Raw genomic sequence first — 12,489 nt, 5'->3', positions numbered from 1 at the left:
CTCCAGTCCCACAAATCTGCGCTCTTCCAATTCTGGCTCTTGACCATCTCAGACTTTAATTGCTTCACCATTGGCAGCAGGCCTTCAGCTGCCAATGTATTAAGCTCTGGACTCTCTCCCTTAAAGGTACTCCTTAAAATCCACGTTTGTGGCCAAACTGTTGGTTATTTGCACTAGCACCTTCTTATGTGGCTGGTGTCAAATTAAATGCGCTGCAAAGTCCTTTGGACCACCTTAATACATTAAAGGTGTTATATAAATCCAACTTCTTGTTTTTTTATTTTGTTAGATCACCAGGCTTTGGAGAAATTGATGTCTATAAAATAGCCTTTCCTTACATTAAAGCAAAAGCCAGTTTCCGGGTTATGAGCAGACTTTTTAAACAAAAAAACGGTTCAGAAAATACTGAGGTAGCAAAGTTATTGTATGGATCAATTAAAGACATACCGATTTCAGCAATCTTTCACAAAGGTTACAAGAGAAAGTCACTTTGGTCAGTAAAATGGTAGATGTTAGCTTCTTTTAAAACTTAACCTAATTCTTGATCATTTTCTTCTCCCTCCCCCTAGGCACTGACTCCTTGTTGGATTGTTGCATAGATGCCCTTTGGCATTTTGTTCAGGCGGCCATTGTGCAAGCTTTATTGAATATTAGTGGGCTATGGGTCTCGTGGGTGGGGAAAGAGAATCACAGGGAGCTTGAATCCATATTCTCAATGGATACCCAACTTAATATATTAACATATTACAATAGATGCATACATACTTGCAGCTACTAATTAGCAATCAGGAACAGAAACCCTGGTAATTTCTCTGCCACTTCATCTGAGGTCATGTCTGTACCATGACTGAAATGAACAAATTGAACAAAATTATTGGGAAAGCTTTGTTGTCTTTTTTAAAAATTGTATTACTGGGGTGGTGATGGTTCTATGTGAAAACTGACCTAAGCCGCATTTTATACGTGAAATCCAAACTAAGTCTGGAAATAATCTGGAATGGACAGACAGTTATGGGTTCAAATAAACAATTCTCTGAAAATGGATGTTGATAAAAAGCCAGAGAAATAAGGATGTAATCATGAATTATTCAACATATTAGTTAGAAAACATTACTTGCCATTTTGGGTAGTTCATTATAGCATGAATCTTAAAGTCATATATACCATAAAAATAGCATAAACATAGATTCAACAGATTGATGCCAGTATTGGGAAACTAGCTTTAAGGAACAACTATTTCATTGCAGCAGAGAATGCCAACAGGGGATTGAACTGAGGATTCAAAATTACAAAGAGTTTTGATAATAAAAGGGCAAGACTAAGTCCCAGTTTTATGTTGCCCCATTTTAAACCGTTCTGCTTTAACATCGGTCAGTTATTGGGGCACTTATTTGCACTTGGAGTTTTGTTTTAAAGTCGTTCCATGCTGGGTCTGACACAGGGCCTCATGACCTGATCGGTGCCATTTTGGAGGGGCCTCTGCTGCTCCATAACTCTCATTCTCGCTGCCAACCCTCTGGTTCACAGCCTCCACTGCCCTCTCACTACCTATCCAACTCACCTCCTGCAAGCCACCGCTCAGAGTGAGGGCTTTGGAGAGGGAATAGTGAGTGGGAGAGGAGGGGAGCAGGAGGTTCGATGAGAGAAAGGGCCCAGGGGGTCGGTGGCAAGAGGGAGGGTTAGGAGTGACAGAGACTGCAAACCAGAGAGTCGTTAGCGAGGTGGGGAGGGAGGGGTGGATAGAGGTGGTCAGGGAGCAGGATGTATAGTAAGTGGAAGGATTGGCAACAGGATTGGTGGTGAGCAGGAGCAGCAGCAAGCTGGAAGTTAAAAGTTAGCATATTTCTTTTATATTTTCAAATTTATTTTATTTTAAAAGTTATTTCATTTACAATATTGGAATTTAGCAAGTATTTCAACTAACGTTTTAATGTTTTTTTCTAATGAGAAAGGTCCTACAGAACTTATTTACAGTTTTTACGTTGGTCTTAATAGGAAGATCTAAATCGCTTAAAGTTGTTTCATTTAAAGTTGCACTTTTCAGGAATGCAACTACAATTTTACGTGACAATTTACTGTATCTCCTCTGAGGCTCATCAATTTAAATGAGGGAAGACAGAGGTTAGGAGAATGGTCTTATGAGACGATTGTCATAGCTTGGAATGTGTTTGCCACCAAGTGGCAGAAATCACTAAGTCTTACAGGAAATTGGATTAATGTTTGAAGCAGAGGAAGTTAGAATGCTATGGAGAAAAAGCGGGGCAGCGGAATTAGTTTTGGATTACTCTAGCAAACCATCAGCACAGACACGATGGGCTGAATAATCCCCTTCGTGCTGCGGACTTTGATGGCTCAGATACATTAAACCAAATTACTTAATTGGGAGGTCATAAAATGTTTTTTGAAACAGTAATCTGTTGAAATCAAATAGAATGCATTCTAAAACTAATATATGCCAAGGTAGTCAAAACTTAAAAAGTATATAGTAAGGCCCATTTACAGTGTTAAATGACAAAGGCAGAGATTGAATTATAAAGTATTTTCTAGTCTCCACAGAATCAAACAAAACTTATGGCACAGAAAGAGGCTGCTTCGCCCATCGTATCTTCACCAGCTGAAAAACCAGCCACCCAGCCTAACCCCACTTTCTAGCATTTGGTCCTTAGCCCTGCAGGTTACGGCATTTGAAGTGCATATCCAGGCACCTTTTGAATGAGTTGAGGGTTTCAGAATCTACTATCCTTTCAGGCACTGAATTCCAGACACCTGCCATCCCCTGGGTGAAAATATTTCTCATCTCATCTCTTTTCTTTCTACCAATCACTTTCTGCCAAGGTAAATAGGCCCTTCCCATCCACTCTATCCAGACCCCTCACAACTTTGTACATCTCAATCAAATCTCCCTTCAGCCTCTGTTCCAAGAACAATCCCGACCTATCCAGTCTTTCCCCATAGCTACATTTTCCAGTCCTGGCAACATCCTTGTAAATCTTCTCTGTACCCTCTCTAATGCAATTACATCCTCTCTGTAATGAGGTGGCCAGACTGCGCACACTACTCAAGTTCCAGCATAACCCCCCCTGCTCTTATGTTCTATGCCTCGGCTACTAAAGGAAAGGATTCCATATGCCTTCTTAAACACCTTATCATCCTGCTCTGCTACCTTCAGGAATCTGTGGACATTCACTCTAAGGTCCTTCACTGCCTCCATACCTCTCCGTATTCTCCCATTGTGTATTCCTTTACCTTGTTTGACTTTCCCAAATGCATCACCTGACATTTCTCCAGGTTGAATTCCATTTGCCACCTTTCTGCCCATCTGACCAGCCCATTGATATCTTCCTGCAGACTACAGCTATCCTCCTATCAACCACGTGGCCAATTTTTGTGTCGTCTGCAAACTCCTACATATATGTCCAAATTGTTAATATATACACCACAAAAAGCAGGGGACCTGGCACTGAGCACTGCTGAACCCCAGCTGCAAAAACACCAGTCAACAATTACCCGTTGTTTCCTGCCAGGGAGCCAATTTTGAGAGCTTGTTACATCCCTGAATCCCATGGGCTTTTTAAAAAAAAAGTCTGCCATGTGAGGCCTCGTCAAAAGTCTTACTTACTAATCAATTGCACTACCTTCATCAATCCTACTTGTTACTTCCTCAAAAATTCCAATTAAGTTCATCAGATACGATCTTTCCTTATGAAATCCATGCTGACTATCCTTGATTAATCCATGCCTTTTTCAGTGACAGCTTATCCTGTCTATCAGAACTGATTCCAATAATTTGCCCACTACTGAGGTTAAACTGACTGGTCTGTAACTATTTGGTCTATCCCTCTCTTTTTAAACAAAGGTACAATGGCAGCAATACTCCAATCCACTGGCACCACACTTATATCCAATGAGGTGTGGAAAATGGTAGTCAGGTCTTCTGCTATTTCCTCGCTGGCTTCTTTTAACAGCCTAGGCTAGATTTCATCTGGCCCTGGTGATTTATCCATTTTCAAGGATGATTTAATCCTTCCTCTCTCCCCATGTTTATAACATTCAATACTTCACACTCCTCTTCCTTCACTACAATATCTGCATCTTCTGTGAAGAAAGACAAAGTATTCATTAAGAATCATACCAACATCTTCCTCCTCTACACATAGGTTTTTCTTTGTCTTTAATGGGCCCTACTCCTAGTCTCATCTTACTCAATGTATTGATAAAAACATCTTTGGGTTCTCCAATCCATCTTTATTCCCAAAAACTGTCAGCAACTATTGCTACACCACAAGAACAAAGGCTTACGTATTTCAGCATTGGATTATGTGATTATTTCCTCTCACAGGTATTAGACTAACACAATAGATTCCTTTCACATAAAATCAGTTGATCTTTTCGCTTGCAACAATAGCAGACCTCTACCAGTGTTGCCTTTTAACCAATCACAAGGATAAACAGGTTGAACTTTACTTTTGGGAACACATCTAGCCAAATATAGATATGATATAGTACATTACCACTTGGTATTGCTGCATAAGCAATAATAACAGGATGGAAAAATCACATGAAACAATGCCGAAATGATCTGGACATTTTTTAAAAAATACAATCAGATTATCTGGCCACTACAGTACTGGTTTTCTAAGCCATTCTTTTGTTTATGAATGCAGATTTAATGGAAGTGCCTGACAACGGCAGCAGTGAGAAAGAAAAGCAATCAGAAGAGGAGAATTCAGCCAATACCTTTTCCATACATTTCCCAGCAACCAACAAAAATATGCTGCTTTGTAACCTCAGCTTACTTTCAGAGGGTGTGATTAAAAACCAGCAAAGGGGGGCATGGGAGGAAGAGAGAATTGACACAAGTGCAGACTGAATCAGTACAAAGCAATTCATCTACATCCTTGCTATTCGTCAGTTTCATCTCACAGCATCTTTTAAACCTGTACCTAAACATCTGACACCAAAATGCCGCATTCTAACACATTTAGAAAAGTTATGGATTAGAATCTCAGGATGTAATGAAAACAGAGTACCTCTTCATCTAACAGAAGAAATCAGCTACAGAAATTTTCCTACCCAAAATCCTTTGTCAATATCCCAAAACGTTAAGTATTTGACCTATTTGGTTTTCTAACCCTTTCAGCACTCAACAAGCATTTTGTAGCACAGTCAAGAGATTCACATTTTCGCTTACTCTGCAGCTACACTGTGAAAGAATCATTCCTTATCGGAATATTATTTCCCAAGATTGTTAGGAAATGACATGGAAGTTATTATAGCTAAATTTCTAGCTTTGTAATTCCAATAAGTGCTCCAGAGATACAGTTTCACTATGCTGCAGTTAGCTATTACAACTGTGTTGTGTCTTGGTATTGGTCGATAATTATAGTATAAAACAGGGTTCGCCTGCATTGCTAATTGTTTTACATCAACAAAAATCGGTTACTGGAGGCAATGAAGGGGGGAGCAGAGTTTTAAATCAACTCAACCATAAATATGATAAAACGATTAGATTATAAGCATCGATTCCATTCGATGTTAAGGCCAGCGATCAGACTGCTACTAAAAAAGGAATTCAAAGGCTTGAGTCTGGTTCAATTAATCTAGTTGTTACATATTATCCCTATAAAAGTGTAGGATATTGGCCCACATAAATACGTGTATGCCATGAGGTCAATAATTTTACCAAGCACTCTTTCCATTCCCACAGCTCTCCACCCTATGCTGTAGCATAGTAACTAGTTGAGTTGGTGAGGGGGAGCTAGTGGATGTGGTTTATTTAGACTTTCAGAAGGCTTTTGACAAAAACCCACATAAGAGATTGGTGTGTAAAATTAAAGCGCATGGGATTGGGGGTGGTGGATTGAGATGGATCGAAAACTGGTTGGCAGACAGGAAACAAAGAGTAGGAATAAACAGGTCTTTTTCTGAATGGCAGGCAGTGACTAATGGGGTCCCGCAGAGATCGGTGCTGGGACCACAGTTATTCACAATATATATATTAATGATTTAGATGAGGGAATTAAATGTAATATCTCCAAATTTGCAGATGACACAAAGCTGGGTGGGAGGGTGAGCTGTGAGGGGGATGCAGAGATGCTTCAGTGTGATTTGGACAAGCTGTGAGTGGGCAAATGCATGGCAGATGCAGTATAATGTGGATAAATGTGGTTATCCATTTTGGTAGCAAAAACAGGAAGGCAGCTTATCATCTGAATGGCTATAAATTAAGAAAGGGGAATGTGCAACGCGACCTGGGTGTCCTTGTACACCAGTCGCTAAAAATAAGCATGCGGCTACAGCAGGTGGTAAAGAAGGCAAATGGTATGATAAAAGCAAAAAAATTGCGGATGCTGGAAATCCAAAACAAAAATTAAAGTACCTGGAAAAACTCAGCAGGTCTGACAGCATCCGTGGAGTGGAACACAGTTAATGTTGAGTCCATATGACTCTTCAACAGAACTAAGGAAAAATAGAAAAGAGGTGAAATATAAGCTGGTTGGGGGTGGGGGTGGTGGAGGGAGTTGGTGGTGGGACAGGTAGAGCTGGATAGAGAGCCAGTGATAGGTGGAGATAGCCAAAAGATGCCATAGACAAAAGGACAAAGAGGTGTTGAAGGTGGTCATATTATCTAAGGAATGTGCTAAAAGGTAATATTAAGGGTAGTAAGCAGGACAAGCAAAGTACAGACAGCCCTAGTGGAGATGGGGTGGGGGGAAGGGATCGAAATAGGCTAAAAGGTAGAGATAAAACAATGGATGGAAATACATTTAAAAATAATGGAAATAGGTGGGAAAAGAAAAATATATATAAATTATTGGAAAAAAGGGGGATCGGAAAGGGGGTGGGGATGAAGGAGAGAGTTCATGATCTAAAATTGTTGAACTCAATATTCAGTCCGGAAGGCTGTAAAGTGCCGAGTCGGAAGATGAGGTGCTGTTCCTCCAGTTTGCGTTGAGCTTCACTGGAACGTTGCAGCAGGCAAGGACAGACATGTGGGCATGAGAGCAGGGTGCAGTGTTGAAATGGCAAGCCACAAGGTGGTCTAGGTCATGCTTGCAGACAGACCGAAGGTGTTCTGCAAAGCTGTCACCCAGTCTACGTTTAGTCTCTCCAATGTAGAGGAAACTGCATTGAGAGCAGCGAATGTAGTAGACTAAATTGAGGAAAGTGCAAGTGAGATGCTGCTTCACTTGAAAGGAGTGTTTGGGCCCTTGGATGGTGAGGAGAGGGGAAGTAAAGGGGCAGGTGTTGTACCTTCTGCGGTGGACACTTCAAGTGAAGCAGCATTTCACTTGCACTTCCCTCAATTTAGTCTACTGCATTCGCTGCTCCCAATGCAGTTTCCTCTACATTGGAGAGACCAAACGCAGACTGGGTGACCGCTTTGCGGAACACCTTCGGTCTGTCCGCAAGCATGACCCAGACCTCCCTGTTGCTTGCCATTTCAACACTCCACCCTGCTCTCATGCCCACATGTCCATCCTTGGCTTGCTGCATTGTTCCAGTGAAACTCAACGCAAACTGGAAGAACAGCACCTCATCTTCTGACTAGGCACTTTACAGCCTTCTGGGCTGAATATTGAGTTCAACAATGTTAGATCATGAACCCTCTCCGCCATCCCCACCCCCTTTCCGATCCCCCTTTTTTCCAATAATTTATATAGATTTTTCTTTTCCCACCTATTTCCATTATTTTTAAATGTATTTCCATCCATTGTTTTATCTCTACCTTTTAGCCTATTTTGATCTCTTCCCCCCACCCCACCAGGGCTATCTGTACTTTGCTCGTCCTGCTTTCTAATCTTGTCACCTATTCACACGTTCCTTAGATAATATGACCACCTTCAACATCTCTTTGTCCTTTTGTCCATGACATCTTTTGGCTATCTCCACCTATCACTAGCCCTTGAACCAGCTCTACCTGTCCCACCCCACCCCCCTTAAACCAGCTTATATTTCACCTCTTTTCTATTTTTCCTTAGTTCTGTTGAAAAGGCAAATGGTATGTTGGCCTTCATAGCCAGAGAATTCGAGTACAGGAAAAGGGATGTCTTGCTGCAATTGTACTGGGCCTTGGTGAGACCACACCTGGAATATTGTGTGCAGTTTTGGTCTCCTTATCTGAGGAAGGATGTACTTGCTATAGAGGGAGTGCAGCAAAGGTTTGCTGACTGATTCCTGGGATGGCGGGACTGACATATGAGGAGAGATTGAGTCGATTAGGATTATATTCGCTGGAGGTCAGAAGAATGAGGGAGGTCTCATAGAAACCTATAAAATTCTAACTGGACTAGACAGGATAGATGCAGGAAGGATGTTCCCAATGGTGGAGGAGTCTCCAGAACCAGGGGTCACAGTCTGAGGATTTGGGGTAGACCATTTAGGACTGAGATGAGGAGAAATTTCTTCAGCCAGAGAGTGGTGAGCCTGTGGAATTCGTTAGCACAGAAAGTAGTTGAGACCAATACATTGTATGTTTTCAAGAAGGAGTTAGATATAGCTCTTGGGGTGAAAGGGATCGAAGGTTATGGGGAGAAAGCGGGAGCAGGCTATTGAGTTGAATGATCAGCCATGATCATAATGAATAGCGAAGCAGGCTCGAAGGGCCGAATGGCCTATTCCTGCTCCTAGTTTCTATGTAAATAAGGCAACAGACTGACCTGAGCTAAAAGCAAGGGTTCTACTAGGTAGTCAGAACATAACCCAAAGATGGCATACACATTCCACTGAAATCTGAATACCCCCCAAAAGGTCTCTTTGTGAAGTGCATTCAAGGGACTAGTGTACCCAGAAGTTCACATTGCTAGACTAATGCCAGTGTCACTGTCTGTTTTTTTACAAGTATTGATTACATTATAGTATATTTCTTGTTTATTCGCTGCAAATGCTTCAAGAGCAATACTATACAACTGTCCCCTTGGCCTTTGGCCTGAACTTGCAGTAACACTAAGCTACATAGAATTCTCTAATATTCTGACACATGAAGAATACTCCAACAATTCTGATCAACCATTTGGCAATTTATTCCCTCTGATAAAAACAAGTAAATTCCCACGAATGCTGAAGCTGATCGGCACTTACGCTGTACAGATGAGCAACCAATAATTACTATAAAAATAACAGTCTTGTGTGGAGTTTCTTAGGCTGTAATTAAACAAGACATCAATGGCAAAACAGGTCAAGTCAACTCAAATCATGGACTGAAGAGAGATTCCTCACACCTATTAAAAATTTCCATGCGACAAGCAGCAACATTGTCACTACTGAATTTGATCTAGAACCTAGTGCATATTTCTTGAAAGTGAATGCACCGAATGCCGAAAAGGTTCCCTTTTGAATATGCAGCATGAATATAGTTAAACAACACTTCTACTGATGCAAAGTTATTCATACACCTAGAAACCTCAAATGTGGTAATTATATTTAAATAGTTACTGGAACAATTGTCCAATGGCCATTATAATTTGAACAAATGTATAGAGCTGGCAATTTTTAATTATGCTTTCAGTGTATTTGTTAACAGATTGCAAGGGCGATGTTGGAACTTGCAGGATGAAGGCATGATGATTTTCACTAAGAAACTAAATAACTCATTTGTAACTGCATTTACTGACTCCCTCACCTGGAAGTGCCGTGGTACAAGTCAGTTCATTTGGAAGTTGAAATTGAGTTGGATTTCTCTCCATTGCTGCTGCTATAAGTATTTCAAATGGGTTCCTTATTTGCAATTGGGAGCAGTCCATCTCCATGGCAGCATTTTCATCGTCCACATCAATCATGTCATCATCCACCTCATTCTGCTCAGAAGTGGGTGTGTCAGTGCTTGCATTTGATGTCGGCGTGCCGGGTCGACTAACACGCCTTTCCAAACCTTTTGCTTGTGCAATTGATCTACAGTTACTGTCCACCCTTGAATCCAATGCTCTACTGGAAGTTTTGTCAGGGAATTCCATGTCAACAGTAGGGGATGCTGTTCTTTTAACCGTCTGCTTGTCCATAACTCCATTTACTTGACCAAGTCTTTCTTTTTTCTCTTGCTTCTACAAAAATGGAGAATATTTTAATTATTTGCCAGACAAAACTGCTTACAGAAATGAAAAGTATGAAAGCAGTAACAAATACATAACTGTGGCAGTTAAACGAAAGTTGAAATGTCCTAAAATTGAAAAACTTAGCTAAATTGAACCAATCTGAGTGACTTTTAATTATGCAAACAGTACAAATGGATTAAATGCAACTCCCACACTGTTTAGGTAACAAGAGAATTTTTAAGAATTTACCACCATTGTACTATTAAGGGGAAATTACTAGAATGTTTCCAAGTAGCTCAATTTTAAACAAGAGATTAGCTAATAGTCTTTAAAATCTAGTCTCAGTTTTTATTTGGAGGCATGGGGGAAATGGGAGACAGGAGAGTGATTTGTGTTTTTATTGTATGTATGTATACACACACACACACACACACACACACGCACAGTAAACTTCATCATCCAATACAATCACAGCTGCAAGACGGCACTGATCTCTGCAAGCATCACAAGTGGACTTTGTCTTCCCAAGTTAAGGAGCATTCTAGGGTGAAAGAAAATTTGATAGTCTTCTGCCAGAAAGTGTGCACGCAAAAATTATTTGATAGCTGAATAGGATTTAAACATGATAGCTCATGTAATGAAACAAAGGTAGCTTGCTGAACTCACTGCCGAGATTCACATTCCTTTTGTAGATGATAAAGATAATTTATATTCCCTCCACTACCAGTAAAGCACTGTGCATTAAAAAAAAATGACCTACTTACTTTTCTGCGAACTGTGCACCTATGACACATCCAGTCCCCAGGTGGAAGCATCTCCTCACTGAGTGGAGGGTTACTGTAACAAAGAAGAAAGCAGTTCAGCTAGTTGCATTCAGAAGTTAGTAGCTTAAAATGGTACAGTATAAAACTACATTCAAACACATTATGCCACTCCTTGTCGATAGCTGAAAACATATGGAAATTCTAGTAAAACAATTTGAATATTGTTAATGACACCAGGGTTGGGACTGGAAACTCACGAAACGACAACCAGCTCAATAGGAGCTGACATTCTAACAAGTAATAACATTGCCTGCTTACTCTTCTATCCCAGGTGAAAACTTGGTCCAACACACAACACATGCAAATCTGATACATAAGATCATGGGCTTACTTTCTATTTTACAACTTGAGCGCATAAAACCAGTCTGACATTTCTTTGCAATACTGTTAGGATGGTATGCTGAGATACTGTCCTTCAGACAAGGCCTGCATGATGCTTGTCGACTTCATTATAATTGAATGCTTTTCTGATATGCCAAAATGCTACATGAATTCAAGTCATTTCAGAGTGAAGTGTTCTGACAATGCAGCCCCACCAAATTGAGAGACTGCTAAAAACTGAACAAACTCACTCAATAAACAGAGGTGATATTGAAATTGTGCCATTTTTTTTCTCCACTCATCATTACAAGTTGTGATAGTAAACAATCAGAATGCAATTCAGCTGCAAGAACATCCATTTTTCCAGACATCCACACACTAATATTTCCAGTAGGGGGTCACTGAATGCAATGACACAAAGGAACAATGGTTCATTTTTCCATTTCCAACTTGAAAAGACTGAAGATAATTTCTGCAAGATCAGCAAACTCAGCAGAGATCAGCAATGAATCTTGCAACTTCTCAGGTCTGTACAGTTCAGCTGGTGGTAGCAGCCTTCCATCTCACAAGATGACAGTTTGCTCTTGGTGAACAATTCTTAAGCATTGTGTGGTGTGGCTCAGGAGCCCCACTCTAGCATTGCCGTCTCTGCTGCATTTGCTGTAGAGGAAGGCAGCAGGCTTAGGAGGTGTCTATTCGCTGGGCTCCGTTTCCTCTGGGCCCTCTTCTCAGTCAGCTGAGCTTTTGCATTTCTGCTCGCCTCTTCGAACGTACTTGCAAATAGTCGGCCTCCAGAGATCATGGCCTTCAACTGTTTCCCAGTTGTTAGTGTCAATGTTCACCATCTTAATATCGCACTTGCAGCAGAGATATGGACGACCAGGAGGTGGTAACCCAATGGCCAGTTCTTTGTGTTGGCTCTAAGGGGAGGTGAGGCTAGGAATCCTGCGGCAAGTAACTCACCTCTTGGCTCCCCAAAGCCTGTCCACCATCTAGAAGGCACAAGTCAGGAGTGTGATGGAATACTCTTCACTTACCTGGATGAGTGCAGCCCCAACAACATTTAAGAAGCTTGACACCACCTAGGACAAAGCAGACCACTTGAGTGGCATCCCATCTATTCACTCCCTCCACCACCGACAGTGGCAGCAGTGTGTGCCATTTACAAGATCACTGCAGGAACTCACCAAGCTCAAAAGCACCTTCCAAACCCATGACTGGTACCATCTGGAAGAACAAGGACAGCAGATACATGAGAACACCAACACCTGGATGTACCCCTCCAAAATACACCACCCTGATTTGGAAATATA

At 41.1% G+C, this 12,489-nt stretch overlaps 1 protein-coding gene across 4 annotated transcripts in view; it reads right to left on the bottom strand.

Annotated features, from left to right (window-relative positions):
- The window catches only part of phf12b (PHD finger protein 12b), a 72,310-nt gene that overhangs the window by 30,311 nt on the left and 29,510 nt on the right, over positions 1 to 12,489 (bottom strand). For all 4 annotated transcript variants that reach the window (XR_005944182.1, XM_041197154.1, XM_041197153.1 and 1 more), the window contains 2 exons: positions 10,796 to 10,868; positions 9,623 to 10,040 (listed from right to left, as the gene is read on the bottom strand). Coding sequence is in view for 3 of the 4 variants with exons in the window: in XM_041197154.1 (XP_041053088.1) it covers positions 9,623 to 10,040; positions 10,796 to 10,868 (491 nt within the window). In the remaining variant the exon portion in view is untranslated. The remainder of the gene's footprint in view (positions 1 to 9,622; positions 10,041 to 10,795; positions 10,869 to 12,489) is intronic.

The sequence above is a fragment of the Carcharodon carcharias genome, chromosome 10 (assembly GCF_017639515.1).
Source record: "Carcharodon carcharias isolate sCarCar2 chromosome 10, sCarCar2.pri, whole genome shotgun sequence".
NCBI lineage: Eukaryota > Metazoa > Chordata > Chondrichthyes > Lamniformes > Lamnidae > Carcharodon > Carcharodon carcharias.
This window is presented reverse-complemented; position numbering and strand designations above follow the sequence as displayed.